The sequence below is a fragment of the Silurus meridionalis genome, chromosome 12 (genome assembly GCF_014805685.1).
Source record: "Silurus meridionalis isolate SWU-2019-XX chromosome 12, ASM1480568v1, whole genome shotgun sequence".
In the NCBI taxonomy this organism is placed as follows: Eukaryota; Metazoa; Chordata; class Actinopteri; order Siluriformes; family Siluridae; genus Silurus; species Silurus meridionalis.
Window position 1 is genome coordinate 24,781,527 of NC_060895.1, and position 20,493 is coordinate 24,802,019.

The following is a 20,493-nucleotide window of genomic DNA, read 5'->3' on the forward strand; positions in this document are numbered from 1 at the left end:
CATCAAATCCTCCTCACCAAATCCTCCTCACCAAATCCTCTTCATCAAATCCTCTTCATCAAATCCTCCTCACCAAATCCTCCTCACCAAATCCTCTTCATCAAATCCTCCTCACCAAATCCTAACCGGATGTTACTCTGGACAATTATAAGCAGCACATTCATTTCCATTCAATTACCTGTGTGTTTAACCCTCTGAACTCACACCTGAACTCCTATCAGCCAATCACAATCACCTGACCAGGTGGTAGTTTAGTGGTTGCATACACACATCATTGTTCTCACTATCAAACATCATAGATTTAATACATGCCCTGGTTAGGAGGTGTATTTAATCTCAGCATTAGTTTTCAATCAAATAAATGTATTGATTAATCAATCAATTAACCAATTAACCCACAGCACAGATTCACTGTGAACTGATTCGTTATTGGAGCTTGACTGAAAATGAAAATGTAGATATCATGAGATGTTGGATGTGTTAATATACAGGTTAGTGTGGATCGCTGACAGACCCAGAGCTAAAAATCTCACACTGACTTCCTCCATTATGCCTTTGCTTCCTCCAGAACAATCAAACCAACTCGAGGAGAGAAGATCAAATGTATTTTGTGATAAACATCATGTTGCATCACGTTTACAGATGATAGGAGAATGAATACAGACACCTCAGGACCTCACGGAGAACAAGAAGGTTCCGAAGTTCTGGACAAACCATAGATCAGCGACTGGTCTAAAGATCTTGTGTTTTAGGGGAGCAGAGATAGAGAAGGTTAGTCATGATGACCAGGAGGTGTTTTATGTACATGGATAAGAAACAGGAAGTCGGTGCTCGGACACTGAACCAGGAGAAATAAGAAATCAGACTGCGATTCCTCCATTTGTTCAGCTCTCATCACCCGTCTCTTTTTCCTGCACTCCCCCCATCTCTTTCTTTATCTCTTTCTCCTTCCCTCACTTCCACTCCCTTCCTCCCTCTCTCTTTCTCTTAACTTCTCTGTCACACTCTCTACTACTGTCTCTCCCTCTCTCTCTGCATTTCTTTTTTCTCTCCTCCTCTGTTTCCTTACCTCTCTCTCTTCCTCTTTTCTTCTTTCCCTCCTCGATCCCTCCCTTTCTCCCTTTTTCTTCCATCTACCCTATTTCTCTCTTCCTCTCGCTGTCTCTCCTGCTTTTTTTCCCTACATCCCTCTCTCTTTTCTTATTTTTCTTTCTCAGTTCACCCCCTTTCTCTTCCTGCCTTCCTCTCTATCATCCTCTATTTTTTCCCTCTCTCTTTCCCTTCTCTTCCCCTTCCTTTCTCTCTGCTTTTCTCTTTCCCTCTCTCCTTCTCCCACCCTCCCTCCCTCCCGACAGAGGCTCAGGTATCATTATCATTTGTGATAGAGAGGGCTGGCTGGACGAATGGATAGATGGATGGAGGGATGGAGGGAGGAGGAGGGGTGTAGTGGTGTAAGAGTGAGTACACAGAACTGCACACACTCTACAAGCTTTAGCTTCGAGATGCTCCACAAGGTGATCCAGGCGGCCCGTGAGGGTGATGTGGAGGCCCTGAGGGCCCTGCAGGAGTCCGGATGTCTGACGGCAGGCATCGCTGACCCTCAGGGGGCAACGCCGGTTCATCACGCGGCACGCGCGGGGCAGATGGAGTGTCTGAGCTTTCTTGTGAGAGACGCAAACTTTAGCGGAAATGCACGTGCCAGGAACAGAGCCACGGCCGCCCACGACGCTGCTGCCACTGGGCACGTGCACGAACTGCAATGGCTTCTGGGAAACACAGAGTGCAGCCTGGAGGTGAGGAACACACACACACACACACACACACACACACACACACACACACACACACACACTTTACTGAAGGTGTTCCAGGAAGGAGTGAAGTGAGAAAGAACAACAATCAACAACAACAATAGTAATAATAATATTAATACTAATTATAACGATAACAACAATAATATATGAGTGTATATCTCTTTGTGTGTGTGTGTGTGTGTGTGTGTGTGTGTGTATGTAAATATGTGTGTGTGTGTGTGTGTGTGTGTGTGTGTGTAAATATGTGTGTATGTATATGTATGTGTGTGTGTGTGTGTGTGTGTGTGTGTGTGTGTGTGTGTGTGTGTATGTATATGTATGTGTGTGTGTGTGTGTGTGTGTGTGTGTGTGTGTATATATGTTTGTGTAAATATGTGTGTGTAAATGTATATATATATATATTTGTGTACATATTTGTGTGTGTGTGTGTGTGTGTGTGTGTGTGTGTGCGTATATGAGTTTGTTTGGAAATATGTGTGTGTGTAAATGTTTGCATGTATGTATGTATTTGTGTGCATATTTGTGTGTGTGTGTGTGTGTGTGTGTGTGTGTGTGTGTAGGATCAGGATGGTGAAGGAGCTACAGCTCTGCATTTAGCAGCTCGGTTTGGTCGTGCTGAGGCTCTGCAGTGGCTCCTGACTGCAGGGAGCAGCACTGAGCTCCAGACCCACTGTGGGGCTCTGCCTGTCCACTACGCTGCTGCAAGCGGGGACCTGACCTGTCTTAAACTGCTTGTGACCCATTCACCACAGTAAACACACACACACACACACACACACATACACACACACACACACACACACACACACACACACGTAGACATGGCTACAGTATCCCAAAACAATTGCATATACACCTACCATTCATTCAGCTCTGGCTCAGGTTTCATACAGTGACAGAGCAAGTGTGTGTGTGTGTGTGTGTGTGTGTGTGTGTGTGTGTGTGTGTGTGTGCAGCAGGTGTGGATGGCACTCTGAAGCTGCTACTTAGTGATGGAACAGAGGTAGAGGTTCAGGGGGTTAAAGGGGAAACATATGGTCAATAGATGCTCATGGTTTAGCAGTCAATAATACATCAGGAGCTTCTTATCTACCATATGTTCCTCCTCCATCCTCCTCACACACACACACACACACACACACACACACACACACACACACACACACACACACACACACACAGGGTCTCATTAACTTTTTAAACTCCCCACAATCATCAGTGGATCCTCTCTGTTTTTTGGACTCTGATTGGTCAGAAGGTGATGATTTAGGTCCTGCAGTAGAAGCTCTGACAGTAATTACAGATTTTTATAGCAACAACTTCACAGCTCGTAAGGCATGTGTGTTTGTGTTGGTATGGTGATCTATTCTGTAGGTAAAAGAGGGTAAAATTACTGTCAATGTTTTAATAGGGGGAGGGTAATGAGTATGGTAGGGGTTAGGTCTAAAATTAAAGTAAGGGTAATGGTTGGGGTTAGAGGTAAGTGTTTGGGTTAGGATTCATGGTTTAGGGTTAGGAATTAAAATTATGGTAGGTGTTATGGGTAAAGGTTTGGTTATGGCAGTGGTTATGATAAGGATTTGTGTAGTGGTTATGATTGGGGTTTGTGTAGTTATTTTGATAAGGGTTAGTGTAGTGGTTATGATAAGGGTTAGTGTAGTAGTTATTATAAGGGTTTGTGTAGTGGTTATGATTAGGGTTTGTGTAGTGGTTATGATAAGAGTTAGTGTAGTGGTTAAGATTAGGGTTAGTGTAGTGGTTATGATTTGGGTTTGTGTAGCAGGGGTTAGGGCTTTGGTTTGTGTAGTTGTTATGATAAGGCTTAGTGTAGTGGTTATGATAAGCGTTAGTGTAGTGGTTATGATTAGGGTTTGTGTAGTGGTTATGATTAGGGTTTGTGTAGTGGTTATGATTAGGGTTTGTGTAGCAGGGGTTAGGGCTTTGGTTTGTGTTAGGGTAGTAGTTATGGTAGGGTTTGGGTTTAGGTTATGGTAGTGGTTATAGTAGGGTTTAGGGTTTTGGTTTGGGTTAGGGTAGTGGTTATGGTAGGGGTAAGGGTTGCGGTTTGGGTCATGGCAGTGGTTATGATTAGGGTTACAGTTGGGGTAGTGGTTATAGTAAGATTTTGGGTTAGGGTAGTGGGTATGATTAAGGTTAGGTTAGTGGGATATTGTAGGGTTTAGGGTTGGGGTAGTGGTTAGGGCTGGGGTTAGGGTTAGGGTAGTGTTTGTGATAAGGGTTAGGGTAGTGGTAGTGCTAATGGTATTGGTTAGATTTGGGTTAAGTTAGTGGTTGTGATAATGGTTAGGGTAGTATTTGTGGTATTGGTTAGGGTTGGGGTTAGGATTATGGTTGTGGTTATTGGTTTGGGTTTTGGGTCTGGGTAGTGTTTAGGGCTGCGGTTGGGGTAGTGGTTATGATAAGGGTTAGAGTTTGGGTTTGAGTTAGGGTAGTGGTTATTGAAGGGTTTACGGTTGGGTTTTGGGTTGGGGTATGGGATTGGGCTGTGGTTAGGTTTAAGGTAGTGGTTATGATTAGGGTTAGGGTGGTGGTTATGGTAGTGGTTTTGATAAGGGTTAGGGTTAGGGTAGTAGTTATGGTAGGGGTTAGGTTTAGGGGTGTGGTTGTGGTTAGGATAAAGTTTGGGTAGTGGTTATGGTCAGGGTAAGGACAGGGGTTGGGGTAAAAAGGATTATGCCTAATGGTTAGTTATTTAGTTTGGGTATGTTTCAGTTTCATCTGTTCATCAGTAGTACATAGTCACATCTCCACAATGTTTCTTTTAGGTGTGTGGACTATCAGATGCACACCGGTGCCACGCCCCTTTACTTGGCCTGTCAGGAGGGGCATCTGCACATTGTGGAGTTTCTAGTGAAGGATTGTGGTGCGAACGTCCATTTGCAAGCCCGTGATGGGATGAGTGCCCTCCATGCTGCCGCTCAAATGGGCCACCACGCTCTGGTGGTCTGGCTGGTAAAATGCTGAAAGCTACAGTGTGCTTTTATTTTAAATAATTGTTAAACATGACCACAGTACACCTCCCTTAACTAGGAGACATTTAGAAGTCATCAGCAGAAAACAAAGGTCATCAGCAGCAGGGTGGTGTGATGAAGCAAAGTTGCTGAAGTCGATTATTCTCTTCTAACAGAACATTTATAAAGCTGTGACCTGAAAGCATGATGAAAATGGTGTTTGTGCTCCTCAGGCATCATTTACTGATGTGGACTTGTCGTGTCAGGACGTGAATGGAGCCACAGCTCTGCACTTCGCTGCTAGCCAGGGGCACCATCGCATCCTGGAGCGTCTGCTCCTCATGGATGCCAAAATCCTGAGAGACCACTGGGGCGGGACCCCACTCCACGACGCCGCAGAGAACGGAGAACTTCAGGTGGACATCTGAAACAACACTTAAACCCCAACCATGAGATTTAAATACTAACCCCGCCCCTTAACCTGACCTTAACGAATTAGAACCTTTTACACAAGTCATATGATGTGTCTCGGTATAAGTGATGTGATGTGTTGTGTCAGTGCTGTAGAATTCTGATGGAACACGGCGTCAGTACCCTGGACAGGGACGTGGAGGGTTTCAGTGCAGTGGAACTGGCAGAATATAATGGCCACCGGGAGTGTGCAGCTCTCCTCCAAACAGCTCAGGTAGGACACAACCTGTGTGTGTGTGTGTGTGTGTGTGTGTGTGTGTGTGTGTGTGTGTGTGTGTGTGTGTCAGCGTGTATGTGGTTTTATTTATGTGTATGTGTTTATAAGTATCTGTTTGTGTGTGTGTGTGTGTGTGTGTGTGTGTGTGTGTGTGTGTGTGTGTGCATATGAATATTTCTGCATGTATGTGCTTTTTGTGTTTTTTTGTTTATGTATGTTTGTGTATGTTCGTGTATGTGTAAGTGTGTGTGTTTCTGTGTGCATTTCTGTGTGTGTTTGTGTGTGTGTGTGTGTGTGTGTGTTTGTGTGTCTATGGTTGTACTTTTCTGCATGTTTGTGTTTTGTGTGTTTGTGTGTGTGTGTGTGTGTGTGTGTGTGTGTGTGTGTGTGTGTGTGTGTGTGTGTTTAATAAAGTCAGAATGAAACCCTCACTACATTATAATATTGTATACGATGAACTATGGAAGCTGCAGTAACTCCACACTGCCACCTGCTGGACGAACACAGAGCAAAACCTTCCATAACCACCCTGATCTAACAGCAATAATGCAGGAGAATTGTGTGCGTGTGTGTGTGTGTGTGTGTGTGTGTGTGTGTGTGTGTGTGTGTGTGTGAGAGAGAATGAAGGATGCAGGTCAGTGTTTAATTCTTCTTCACATCAGACCTTTGTGAGGTCCTTTATAGCCTCCACTTTTCTGCGAAGGTGTTCCACTAGATTTTGTTAAGATTTTACTTTGTGAGATTCGTGTCAAGGGTGTTAGTAAAGTCAGCTACTGATGTAGGTAAGAAGGTGAGGAGGCCTGGGGTGCAGTCAGTGTTCACATTCATGATGTTCAATAAAGTTGTGGTCAGAGGGTTGAAGTTTATGGAGCAAGGATGGATTTAAACTGTAATTAATATAAACATTTGGCTACAATGGGCTACGGACCACAGTTTACATGAACAGTTTTGCATTTAAGCAACTATAAGTGAATAGAACCTTAATAATGATGCAACTGTAATGCAATGTAAATCAGTGTTGAGGATGAGGTTTTTGGTTCCTCTCAGGTTTTCTTCCTCATGAAGTCTCAGGGAGTTTTTTTTCCCTTCATGACTGTGACAACTAGCTCACTTTTTAGGGATAAACTTACAGGCACTACACTTATAAAGTCATATTTTATAATCTATTTTATTCTATAAAGCTGCTTTGGGAAAATGTCCATTGTTAAAAGTGCTATACAAACACACACACACCGATTATAACATTCTGAGCAGTGAAGTGAAGAACACTGATGATCTTCATCATGGCACCTGTTAGTGGGTGGATTTATTTATTAGACAGGGTCGTGAGTGGTCGAGGCTCATTGATGCACGTGAGGAGCGAAGGCTGGTTTGTGTGGTCCGATCTAACAGACAAGTTCCTGTAGCTCAAACTGCTGTAGATGTTCATGCTGCTGATGCTCAATGGGTCACGACTGTTTTAGCAGAAAAAGGGGACCAACACAATTTTAGGTCATAATGTTGGTCATAATGTTATATAACATGACATAACTTAACTGTGTAAAACTAAATTGAACTAAATTTGGAGCTCTATACCAGAAGATCTTCCACTCCAACCGATGGAAAACATATTTTAATGGAGCTCACTTTGAGCACTTTGTGTCATACTGGAACAGTTTCCTAGATTGAGTGAGGGAAAACTTTCTCCTACCACCTCCAATCTTATAGAATTGACCTCCGCAGTTTAGGAAGGACCCACATATGGAACCACAGATATCACATAGAACACAGCATTTTACAAAAGTCCACAAACCTTTGTAAAGATAATATCTAATTATTTCATTTTTTTAATCCAGATTTTCAGTGTGGACTTTTGGACAAATTAAACATTTTCCAGCTTTATCTTGGTGTAGTTCATGCCTTTGATGTTGTCAGATGTTTTTGTGAGTAAATGAATATACAAGTCCCAGTTTACACACAGACTATGGAGTAAATAACGCGATATGTGTGCAAGAGGATTATAAAGGGCCTGTGATATCAGGTTGTGAATAAGTGACCTAATGCAACCTATATTTTCTAAGGTTTTGTGGGTAGTCATTATTTTTACAGCAGATCTATGAACGTATGTTTGGCCATAATCCCATTACATACAAGGAAAACAACTTGATTTCTCTGCAGCATGATCTGATCTCCCGAAAGGTCACGTGACGCTACTTGGAGTGGAAAACTAGCCTCCATCATTCCTGGCTCGTCACTAGCGACAGCGATGCACATTAAAAGTAGATAATGTGTAACGATAAGAACCGGCAGAACAGTTAGTGCTCAGCCTGTCTTGTGGATATCGGTTATCATCCCTCCGTCTCCGGAGCTGTGGAGAAGAAGAAATGTCATTCGAGATCATTTGGATCAGGTTTCAGAGCCTCACAAGTCTGCCAGATTGCAATTTTCCCTCCAGAGCAATCCATCAGGCTGATGGCAGTAAGCTGTATCGTGACCTTTCATTTAGATTGTGATTTGGTTCTTGTTTACACCAGAGATCCTCGCCTGTGCGTTCCAGGAGCTCTGGGGGTGAATGATAGAGCTCAGCAAGAAGCAGAAAAAAGCAAAGCACTTTGGTTCTTAATGCATTCAACCACTTGCTCATGGTGACAGTTTTTGTAGCTAATTAGTTTTAGTACAGTCTGAAGTTTTCTGAAGGCCGAGTTTGAAAAAGCAGAAAAGCATTTGTATTAAATGTAGACTGGGGTTTGTGTGAAACCCGAACTTCTTCGGGGGACCAGCAATATGAGGAACCTTATGAACACCCACCACATGCCTGGATGAGGCGCTGCCTGTGGCTGCCTTGGACCTCAATTGATGTCAATGACAAGTGAAAAGCTTGGCATCTGTTCACACTTTTATCAGTGTACAGCAGTGAGATGTATCACACATCCTTCACGTGTGCTCAAAAGCCACACCGATACCAAGCTGCCCATTATTACTTGTATTGTGAATGTAATTCGTTAGTGTACTTAAGTAGCCTTTTCATGTATCTGTACTTTACTGAAGTGCTTTTATTTGGGGAGACTTTCACTGAAACTTCACTACATTTTAAAGTCAAATATTTTACTTTTTTCTCAACTACGTAACTGGTGAAACACGCAGCGAGTCACCAATCAGGATCGAGCGCACGCTCTGTTTTACACGTGTTCTGATCGGCGCTTGGTGTATCTACTGATCACCAACATACAGTTGAGCATCACTTCAACATCAAGCACAAAATTTAGAGAGGAATAAATGATGGAGACACACGTGACCTCATTTACACGTTTTATTAAAGAAGGTTTTGTGTTCATGATGATTGTAATAGAAATCAATCAGTGTTTGAGTCATTAATATCATTCTATTAATAGATCAGTGTGCTGAGAGTCACATTCGAGTCTTTACACATAAACTGAGGTGATTAAGTAAAGAATGTTGTGCTAAAAATGATCATAGGAACATTAGAGTTATAATAAATCAGTACTTTTGATACTTAAGTACATTTGAAGGTAAAAACTTTTGTACTTTTACTCAAGTGAAAGTTTAAAGGGACATTTTTACTTTACTGGAGTCACATTTTACAGAGTGACTCTACTTTCTCTCAACTAGATGGTTGGTGGACTTTGTTCATCACTGTATGCAGTAATTATGTGTATCAAGCTGAAAGTCTCCTGTTTGGTCTGCATTAGCTACATCATCTATTGCTGACTGCACTAAACTTGCGTCTTATATATCCTTCGGATTCTATTAGAAGTTCTCAAAAACTTTCAAACTTTCCACAACCAAACAGACAACAGAATTATGCTGAATTTATTCAGAGCCCTTTCCTTCCTCAGAACATCACCTCAGGCTCAGTAGACGGTGCTCTTCAATCTTAGGGCATCAGACACCTTTGTTTTTGCTTCTAACCCCAAACAAAGAGTCAAATCTGAAAAGTTCATGCAAATTCACTTTCAAGTGTTAGTTCGGTTCTGTTTCTGGCCGCCAAAGCCAAGATCATCGTTTCATTATCTTATGCCAGGGGTGTGTTACACTTCTGGTTCCTCTCAAGGTTTCTTCCTCATACCAGCTCAGGGAGTTATTTATTTCCACCGTCTCCATTGGCTCTAAAAATAATTTTTAATAGCCTCTTTATCAAAAAAAAATAAAAGGTGCTTTGAGTCAATGTCCATTGTTTAAAGTGCTCCACAAATAAAATGTAACTGAAGTTTGTTCGAAATATCAGTAGTAGGTATTGAGACGTGACAGCAGTGTTAAATAAATGATTTTGCATTAATAGGATCAACAGACAAGTTCCAGTTTCTTATTTGACACCACCTTTAATCATTTCCAGGTAAATGGATTTGTTTTATTGAACACACTGGCTTCTTCATTTTCCTCCTTTAAAACATTTGACAAGTTTTGCTTTTAGATTTAGATTTAATAACTGCAGGACTTCTGGGCATGAAGGTCCACGGCACACTGCACACGCATTCAATTACACTGCGTGTGTAGGTTGATGCAGTTTAGGTTTTCACCCCCTCTGTACTCCGGCCTTTGCTGTGTACATATTGTACCGTAGATCCTATACATGGTCATCAGACCCCTCATGATTTTAAGAAACGGCAGGACACTCAACCCGGCACATTTAATTATTCAATAACACCTCGCTACGAAGACCTTCTCATAACAGAGCAGAGATACGTTCAGACACTGATGCGGTAATCAGGACATTGCTGATCTGGAGCTTTTCAGTCTTTCCTGTGCTTCTGCTTTGGAGTCGAGCTACACCCTGAAGGGCTTTACTGCACGGTAGGACTGTAAACTATAAAATATTTTATACATTCATTTACATTCAGTATTTAGCTGTAAAGGACTAGCAATCTAGTGTTAGGTGCCAGCAAATTTCCCGCTGTTTTCTTGAATGTATTGCATATTTATTGCATAATCTTGGCTGTAAATCCATAAAAAAAAAAGTATTAGATAAAATTACATTGTCATTGTGCAGATTGCATATCGGAACCGAATGAAATGTGTATACTATATATATATATATATTTATTTTTAGAGTACCTAAAAATTCTACTTAAGTAAAAGAATACATACCTTACAGCAAAACTTCATTCCAAGTTAGAATTACAATAAAACTTGGGTAAAGGTGTTATATCTGAGTATCTGATTTGAACAGTACTTGAGAATTTGACTTGTATTAAACATAGGCTCAAAGATGCACTATTCCTCAACATCAAGACACGTGTTAGTGAAAAGCCAAAAACAGTTGATTTGTGAGGTTTTATTTCCTAAATTACAAATTAACTTGTACGCCTCATTAACACTGCATGAACCATTCACACAACATCTTTAACTTGCTGGAATGAAACAAAGATTGAACAAGTCGATGTAGTAAAGCCATCTTTCAAAAAGGGATCTCCAATTAACACAGAAAACGACAGGATCATGTCACAAAGTTGAAGAACTGTTACTATTCAATGGACAAATAAAATAGAGATGGCAATATTGCATCAAAATCTAACTGGTAACGTTTATAATCAATTAAAATATAGTGGAGTAAAAAGTTTTTTTTTTTAATTATAATGTAGTTAATTACAGAGTAAAAGATGCTTAAATGTTAATCTTTAAATCTCAGTAAAACTAGAAAGTAGCCAATGAAATTGGCTACTTTCATATAAAGCCAATGAAATTCAGTTTCGGCTATATATAGGCAAATTGTATATACATTTTATATATATATATATATATATATATATATATATATATATATATATATATATATATATATATATATATATATATATATACTGCCCATCCAAAAAATGGCAACAAGTTATTGAACCCTATGCAGTGAGTAGCTTCTCATTTATTAAACAACCATGTTGGAAAACACGTCCTGTGGTCATTGAAAAGACAGTAATCTGTTTAAGAAGGGTCAAATTATTGGCATGCATCAAGCAAAGAAAACGTTTAAGGAGATTTGCTGAAACTACTAAAATTGGGTTAAAAACTGTCCAACGCATTATTAAAAACTGGAAGTATCATGGGGAACCATCATCTTCGAGAAAGAAATGTGGTCGGGAAAAAAAACTTGAATGATTGAGATTGGCAATCACTTAAATGGATGGTGTAATCAAACTGTAAAAAAAAAATACAAGAGCAGAACTAACAACTATGTTTAATAGTGAAAGTAAGACTTAACTTGGGACTAAACAGCTGAGCAGCCTTAAGACCACTTATCATTGAGGCTAATCGGGAAAAAATGCTTCAATTTGATAGGGAGCATAAAGATTGGACTGTGGAGTGGAAGAAGGTCATGTGGTCTGATGAGTCCAGTTTTAGTGTGATGGGCACAAATCATATTTCCAGTACGGAGTAAGGAGCCACAGTGACACTGCACTAACTCTAGTTTCTTTTTTATACCCCTGGCATTGTTGTGTATGTTTTCTAGTTTAATAATGTGCTGAAAAAGCGGTCCACCACTTAATATGTTCCTGAGGAAACTATCATACTGTAGCTCTTGCCAGTCATGTTCATATCATTAACTGATGAACTCGGCTTTAAATGAATGTCCAGTCCAAATTCTGTGGCATTTCTAAATAATAATAATAATAATAATAATAATAATAATAATAATAATAATAATAATAATACTGTATGGTACTATAATAGTAATATAATAGTATTAATAGTAATTAATAGTAAAATAATAGTTCTAATGTTTTTTATTTTGTGGTTATTGTTCTTAGCTTTGATTATGTGGAGCGTGAGAAGGTGTAACTCATCATCGTCATTAGGTTCAAGAGAATTATATAGCACATTCAAAGCCTTTAATCACTTTAGCCGCAAGTCCTGTGTAACTTGATTCATCTTATTCTTATGCAACCTGAGCCTCATTTCCTGCTCTGTAGGCTGCTTTTGCCCAGTGTACTACAGGGTACACTTCGTTTTATATATATATATATATATATATATATATATATATATATATATATATATATATATATATATATATATATAGTACAGACCAAAAGTTTGGACACACCTTCTCATTCAAAGAGTCTTCTTTATTTTCATGACTATGAAAATTGTAGAGTCACACTGCAGGCATCAAGGGCTATTTGACCAAGAAGGAGAGTGATGGGGTGCTGCGCCAGATGACCTGGCCTCCACAGTCACTGGACCTGAACCCAATCGAGATGGTTTAGGGGTGAGCTGGACCGCAGAGTGAAGGCAAAAGGGCCAACAAGTGCCAAGCATCTCTCGGGGAACTCCTTCAAGACTGTTGGAAGACCATTTCAGGTGACTACCTCTTGAAGCTCATCAAGAGAATGCCAAGAGTGTGCAAAGCAGTAATCAAAGCAAAAGGTGGCTACTTTGAAGAACCTACAATATGACATTCATAGTTTTGATGCCTTCAGTGTGAATCTACAATTTTCATAGTCATGAAAATAAAGAAAACTCTTTGAATGAGAAGGTGTGTCCAAACTTTTGGTCTGTACTGTATATATACAGTGAGGAAAATAAGTATTTGAACACCCTGCTCTTTTGCAAGTTCTCCCACTTAGAAATCATGGAGGGGTCTGAAATTGTCATCGTAGGTGCATGTCCACTGTGAGAGACATAATCTAAAAAAAAATCCAGAAATCACAATGTATGATTTTTAACTATTTATTGTATGATACAGCTGCAAATAAGTATTTGAACACCTGAGAAAGTCAATGTTAATATTTGGTACAGTAGCCTTAGTTGCAATTACAGAGGTCAAACGTTTCCTGTTGTTTTTCACCAGGTTTGCACACACTGCAGGAGGGATTTTGGCCCACTCCTCCACACAGATCTTCTCTAGATCAGTCAGGTTTCTGGCCTGTCACTGAGAAACACGGAGTTTGAGCTCCCTCCAAAGATTCTTTATTGGGTTTAGGTCTGGAGACTGGCTAGGCCACGCCAGAACCTTGATATGCTTCTTACAGAGCCACTCCTTGGTTATCCTGGCTGTGTGCTTCAGGTCATTGTCATGTTGGAAGACCCAGCCTCGACCCATCTTCAATGCTCTAACTGAGGGAAGGAGGTTGTTAACCAAAATCTCGCAATACATGGCCCCGGTCATCCTCTCCTTAATACAGTGCAGTCGCCCTGTCCCATGTGCAGAAAAACACCCCCAAAGCATGATGCTACCACCCCCATGCTTCACAGTAGGGATGGTGTTCTTGGGATGGTACTCATCATTCTTCTTCCTCCAAACACGTTTAGTGGAATTATCACCCAAAAGTTCTATTTTGGTCTCATCTGACCACATGATTTTCTCCCATGACTCCTCTGGATCATCCAAATGGTCTTTGGCAAACTTAAGACGTGCCTGGACATGTGCTGGTTTAAGCAGGGGAACATTCCGTGCCATGCATGATTTTAAACCATGACGTCTTAGTGTATTACCAACAGTAACCTTGGAAACGGTGGTCCCAGCTCTTTTCAGGTCATTGACCAGCTCCTCCCGTGTAGTTCTGGGCTGATTTCTCACCTTCCTTAGGATCATTGAGACCCCACGGTGAGATCTTGCATGGAGCCCCAGTCCGAGGAGATTGACAGTCATGTTTAGCTTCTTCCATTTTCTAATGATTGCTCCAACAGAGGACCTTTTTACCAAGCTGCTTGGCAATTTCCCGTAGCCCTTTCCAGCCTTGTGGAGGTGTACAATTTTGTCTCTAGTGTCTTTGGACAGCTCTTTGGTCTTAGCCATGTTAGTAGTTGGATTCTTACTGATTGTATGGGGTGGACAGGTGTCTTTATGCAGCTAACGACCTCAAACAGGTGCATCTAATTTAGGATAATAAATGTAGTGGAGGTGGACATTTTAAAGGCAGACCAACAGGTCTTTGAGGGTCAGAATTCTAGCTGATAGACAGGTGTTCAAATACTTATTTGCAGCTGTATCATACAAATAAATAGTTTCAAAATCATATATTGTGATTTCTGGATTTTTTTTTTAGATTATGTCTCTCACAGTGGACATGCACCTACGATGACAATTTCAGACCCCTCCATGATTTTTAAGTGGGAGAACTTGCAAAATAGAAGGGTGTTCAAATACTTATTTTCCTCACTGTATATATATATATATATATATATATATATATATATATATATATATATATATATATATATATATATAAAATTTATCCCACAGGGAAATAGTTATTTCTTTGCAGATCCCAATATTCTTTGTAGCACAGGAGGGTTAAGGGCCTTACTCAAGAGTGCTACCCAAGAGTGGCAAATTGGTGATACTGGGGCCCAACCTCCCAATCAGTAACCCAGAGCCAGAACCACTGAACTACCACCTTCCCCAGATCCCTATCAGTTTCCAGTGGTTCTATTTTCAGCTCACAATCAGGGAGCAAATCATATATCTGCTGGATCTGACCTTCTTTTTGTCCTTTTGTGTCCATGAGGTTTCACGCTGGAGATCACACTGGGATTTTTATCACGCTTTATCTATGTCTCAGGGTCATGTAAGTAGAGTTCAGGGCCAGGTTCTGACAGACAAGTGAATGCAGTGTTCAGTAGCACTTTTTAATTTATAACATTCTTTACACTTTGCACAATTAGTAGCAGATCTTCATGGAGCAGGTTTTGTGCACAGGGGTATGGTCATGCTGGAACAGGTTCGGGTCTCCCAGTTCAAGTGAAGGGAAAATGTGCTGATCTAAATACATTACATCCAATTACATGTGGATGAAGCACACACGGCTGGAAAGGTCAAGTGTCCAGGAGTCTTTTTTATAGACGTAAAATAGATAAAATAGATGTCTTCACGTTACATAACAAACGATTGATAACCTCAACAATGATGTTACTACAATGAATGGATACCTGGCTTCTAGATCTTAGTATGTTTTTCCCTCACCACTGTCACCTCTCATTAGGGTTTCAATTAAAGGGACAAATTAATGAACTGAATTCTTGTTTTGACTTTGTTCTGCATCTTGCTTGTGATTTATCCCCGATTTTGATGCTTGTTGATCACATGACCTTCGGGATAAAGCTTTTTGAGCACTGATTTTTGTCCTTCTTTTTGTTAGCAATATAAACTGCATTTACATCCATTTTCACTCTCGACTAATGACAGGTGACTCTAGAGGTCATGTGCTTCTGAACTGTTTTCTGATTTGTCCATCAGTTGATTCAACAAGACACAAAAATGCAACCTGGTTTAAAGAATTAACAGATGAAATATGAATACATTGTTTATATGCTGTCCATTATGTCATGCTTTATAGTTTTATGAATCAGACGACCGTCCTCTTCGTCCGGAAATCATCCTGATAGAAGAGGAAAGGACACCGTTTGGGACAGGAGGTCATCACCTTAACATTACTGAGCAGCCTGGCAATCAGAGTCGTAACGCTGCTATGGAGGACAGCAAAGTAATAAACTCAAGACTTGTATCACCTCTGCTTAAAAAGAGTCTTAACACATAGTTTCTACATTCCCATGTTTGTGCTTTGCTTCTATCCGGTAAAGGAGGTTCCTCCTCAGCCTCGTATTAGGCCATCCAGCCCAGAATCTTCATCCGTCTATTCCACTAAACCTGGAGTCAGCTCCATTCACCAGGTCCAAGTGGCATCAGCAGGTCAGAGATCTCGCACCTTTTTTTAATCAGTTTGAAATTCTTATCATTTCACAGTAACATACTGCAAAGGAGCATCATCAGTCAGGATATGCAACATGGTCAAAAGTATAGTTGTTACCACAAGCTCTGAAAAACACAATTGTATAGAGCTTTATTGTAAGTTGTCATATAAAAATTTTCAGAAGAATCAAGTAACATGGTTGTTGGGGTGAACGTTGGAGTAAAAGAACATGGGTGTCCTGCACAGTGCTTTCAAAGGCAAGTGGCAGCTTAATAGGGAAGTGGTAGCCCAAAGAGGAAGTGGTAATTCCCTAGGGGAAATGGTAACCCTCTAGGGGAAGTGGTAACCCTCTAGGTTAAGTGGTAGCCCTACAGGGGAATTGGTAACCCCCTAAGAGAGGTGGTAGCCCCACAGGAGAAGTGGTAGCCTCCAAGAAGATGTGCTAACCCCATAGGGGAAGTGGTAGCCCCCGAGGGGAACCGGTAGCAATCTAAGAAGTGGTAGTCCCTGATAAAAAGTGGCAGCCACCTAGGGGAAGTGGTAGTTCTCTAGGGGAAGTGTTTGCCCTTTTTGGGAAGTGATAGCTCATTGATTAAGGCTCTGCATTACTAAACAGAAGGTTGGGGGTTCAAGCCCCATTTTCATTAATCAATTGAATTAATTTTCATTTGTATAGTGCTTTTAACAATGAACATTGTCTCCATGCTGCCACTCTTGGGCCCTTGAGCGAGACCCTTAACCCTCTGTGCTCCAGTGGCACTGTATCATGGCTGACCCCAGCTTCCTGATGCTGGGATATGTGAAGAAAGAATTTCTCTGTGCTGTAATGTACATTTGACAAGTAAAGACCCCCTTTACCTTTTTTTACCCTTTAATCACTAAACACCTTTGGGATTAACTGTAACTGGAGCCTCCTCGACTGACATCTTGACATCGGTATCTGATGTCACTAATGCTCTATTTAATGATGAATGAACACTAATCCCCAAACCACACCCCAAAATCTATAAAAATGCCTTTCCTGGAAAGAAAGGTGGAGCTTATTATAACAGTAAAGGTTCTATATTAATTTAGTTTAATTTGTTGCTTGATCACATGCAGATTTTCTGACTACATGTCCCTGTGTTTGTGTATGCAGTTGTATCAGCTATGAGAAAGGGCCCGGAAGAAAGCGAGGCACCGGCACTTCAGGTAAAATCTGTAAGATCCTGGAGACATGCGGGAATAACAGCAGTCTTTGCTGGACACGTGGTAAATATGTTTGTTGTCAGATCATTTAAGAGAAACCAATTTGTCATCAACCAAACAAGAAGGTAAATAGATTTTCTCCCCTGTGTTTTTGGCAGAAATCTGAAAATGGAATAGTTGAACTTCCAGCAGAAGAGATGAATCTCGCTGATATAGATTCTCTGGTTCCTACACATGATGAACACGGGAAGCCTATTGCAGAGTGGAAGAGGCAAGTGATGGTTCATAAGCTTCAAGCAAGGCTTCAGGATGATGAAGACCAGTGGAAAAAGGTAGGTGTCATCTCCAGTTCAATGTATACATCACACAATCCAACACTTCTTTAGTGTAGACAGTGTTTTACAGGGGGTTAATGCTCTGGGTTAGAAGGTTGGATTCAAGCCCCTATATCACCAAGCTGCCACTCTTAGGCCCTTAAGCAAGGCACTTAACTGTCTGTGCTTCACGGGCACTGTATCATGGCTGACCGTGCACTCTGACCCCATTAGACCTGAATTATGGTTGACTGATTCCAACATCAGATTTAGCATTTAAATCTCTGATTGACTGTCATTTGTATTTCTCTTATTCCTGCCAGGATGACAAAGATATGGATGGCTGGAGATTCTCCAAGTTTCACAACGCTATTTTGGGCCCCTTTGGTGAGCTGCTGACGGAGGATGATGTGGTGTACTTGGAGGGACAGATTGAGACAGTTTCTCTGCAGAAAAAGTGTCAGGCCTACGAGCTGGAGTTAAAACGTCTGGCTGAGCAGCTCCAAACTCTCCTTCCTGCTCCCATTGTTAACATCACTGTCAACACTCAGTTCCAGCAGAAGCCAGAGGTGGTGGACACACTTGCACTTCCAGTCTGGTGCAACCGCATCTCTGGCATTGTGAAGAGCATGTCCTTGCTCCTGAGCAACCTTTCAGACAAAAGCACAGATGATGGTATCTCCAAAATACCCAACAAAGAACTGGCATCAGTGTTCTCAAGTCATACAGAAAGGCATACTGACAAGCGAGAGAAGGTGGAAATGGAGATCCAGCTGTCAGGGGTTTCTGTGAGGAATCTAAGGTCCACTTTTGAAGGTCAGATTGGGAACATCTATCCATTTTCAGGGGTGTTAAACAACAAGCCAAGTTTAAATCTCAAACAGCAAAATGTGTCCAACTCCTCACAAAAAGGGGTTGTCCTCGATCAAGATGTTAATCTGGTTAATGACATCAGCTTAAATGGAAAACATACCACCAGCGAGGAACCAACTAAGGTTCAGGAGACTACCAGCTTGCGCAAAGAACGAATTGTGGTCTTGTTTTTGGGCCACTGGAAAAAGTCTGCCTATGCAATCTCAATGAGGGCGAAAATTAAACAAGACATAGACACAACGAGGACTGCTGAGACGTACATCAAAGATCACAGTGTCCTGACTCCAGTGTCTCAGTCGACTGGTGGCTCCCTGTATCAGCTTTACCGGCAAAGGACAACTATAGACAAAATGATTCGCAACTGGAGGGCCATCAATTCAGGGGTTCCCTCACGCCAGATCCGAAATCTCCGAAGAAAGACGATCATTTATTCCCCCGAGCACTTCCTCCCTCGAGTAAATGGTGCACCTGTGCCTTATGAAAGCTTGACCCTTGACTTGTTCATGTTAGGCTACTTTCACATCCTAGAGCAGGACCTGCCCCCTGATGAGCGCAAAATGAGACACCTGCTCTGCTTTGAGGTATTTGACCACGTAGGGGATTTTCCATGGGAGATAGTTCGAGATTTCCATCGAGCTGTCCTGCGAGACATAGAGGACGGGAAACGGCAATGGAAAGATGGCTTCACGGATATCAAGACTCGGTTCTTCAGGACAAAAACAAAGGTCCCAGCCAGAAGGTCTTTAAAGGACTCTGATGTTAGGACAGTTCCAAGAGTCATGGTTGAGGATGTCGTGCATGACAAGGGAGGCCACGGGGCAGACGAGAGCACAGACTTGTCATGCTTTACTAACGATGAGATCTGTAAATATGTCGACCGTAGTTTCGTTTTCTGGAAGGAGAAAGAAGCCGAGTTGTTTGACTTTGAACGTTAGTGCTATTGTGGATTGTGTGAGTCTGAGACGAATGTTTCTCATTAATAACAACCCTCACTGTCCACTTTAATAGGAACGCCCACTTATTTATGCAGTTATCCAGTCAGTCAGTCCTATGGCAGCAGCACAATGCATACAATAATGTGCAAGTTTACATCAAACTTCAGAGTGAAGGAAAAGTATGAGCTGCCCAGATGGTCTAGCTTAAACTGATTATCTCCTGGTCTTTCTGCAGTCTTTTCCTCCCCAGTTTGGGGGAGTCTGTGTCCATGATATCCTTAGATTCCTGTTCTTGGCTAAGAAATATGTTAACTGATGTGGTTTTCTGCTCTTTTAGATCATTCATCTCAAAATTTGATGTTTTGTGCATTCTTGGATGCTTTTCTACTCTCCAAGATCGTAAAGATTAAATCATTTTAGGAGTTATTTTAGACTTCATGTCACCTCAGACCAGTCTTTTCAATCTCCTTTGAACTCTCTCCTCAACAAGGTATTTAGGCTTGCATATCCTCCACTTCCTGTATATTTTTAGTTTGTTTTTTTTGCAGCTGTAGTGTCTTCAGTATAAATCACCATAGTATTAATGGGAAGTGGTAGCAGTGGATAAGATGTTGGACCTCTAATAGGGAGGTCATGGGTTCAAATCCCAGTAGCACTGAGCTGCTACACTTCAGCAACTCCCTTAACCCTCACTGACACTAACCCTAACTGAGACAACTGTAAGTCACTGTGGTTAAAGGTGTCTACAAAATGGCATAAATATAAATGACTCAACGCTTGTACCGTATTTTTCGGACTATAAGCTGCTACTTTTTTCCCACGTTTTGAACTCTGCGGCTTAAACAACAAATCGGCTAATTTATTAATTTTTCCTGGGTTTTTCCCGGTTTCACAAACTTCAAGCCAAAAAACTGAGCCCTATACCATTAGACCAATGAAATTCCCGAACGGAAACGAAAAAACGCACCTTACCTGTGTTCTGAGCTGCACGGCATCGGGAGAAAAAAAGTTTTTTTTTAAACGCACGACGATGCCAAAAGATAAACTCCCGAGAGAAATAGTTGTGAAAGGAAGGAGGAAGACA

At 41.2% G+C, this 20,493-nt stretch overlaps 1 protein-coding gene across 1 annotated transcript; it reads left to right on the forward strand.

The window, feature by feature from the left end:
- The first annotated feature begins 1,373 nt into the window (after positions 1 to 1,373).
- On the forward strand, positions 1,374 to 20,216 carry espnlb (espin like b). Its single transcript, XM_046862323.1, has 10 exons — positions 1,374 to 1,793; positions 2,375 to 2,565; positions 4,601 to 4,787; positions 5,020 to 5,202; positions 5,346 to 5,471; positions 15,746 to 15,892; positions 15,990 to 16,098; positions 17,238 to 17,350; positions 17,446 to 17,619; positions 17,925 to 20,216. The coding sequence occupies exons 1-10, from the start codon at positions 1,404 to 1,406 to the stop codon at positions 19,407 to 19,409; spliced, it is 3,105 nt and encodes a 1,034-aa protein (XP_046718279.1). The 5' UTR covers positions 1,374 to 1,403; the 3' UTR covers positions 19,410 to 20,216.
- The last annotated feature ends 277 nt before the right edge of the window (positions 20,217 to 20,493 follow it).

Excerpts from the sequence above, each read along its gene's own strand:
- espnlb (XM_046862323.1), top strand. The coding sequence starts at position 1,404 with ATGGATAGATGGATGGAGGGATGGAGGGAGGAGGAGGGGTGTAGTGGT. Across the intron at positions 1,794-2,374 it reads ACACAGAGTGCAGCCTGGAG|GATCAGGATGGTGAAGGAGC; the intron begins GTGAGGAACACA and ends GTGTGTGTGTAG. Across the intron at positions 16,099-17,237 it reads GGTCCAAGTGGCATCAGCAG|TTGTATCAGCTATGAGAAAG; the intron begins GTCAGAGATCTC and ends TTGTGTATGCAG.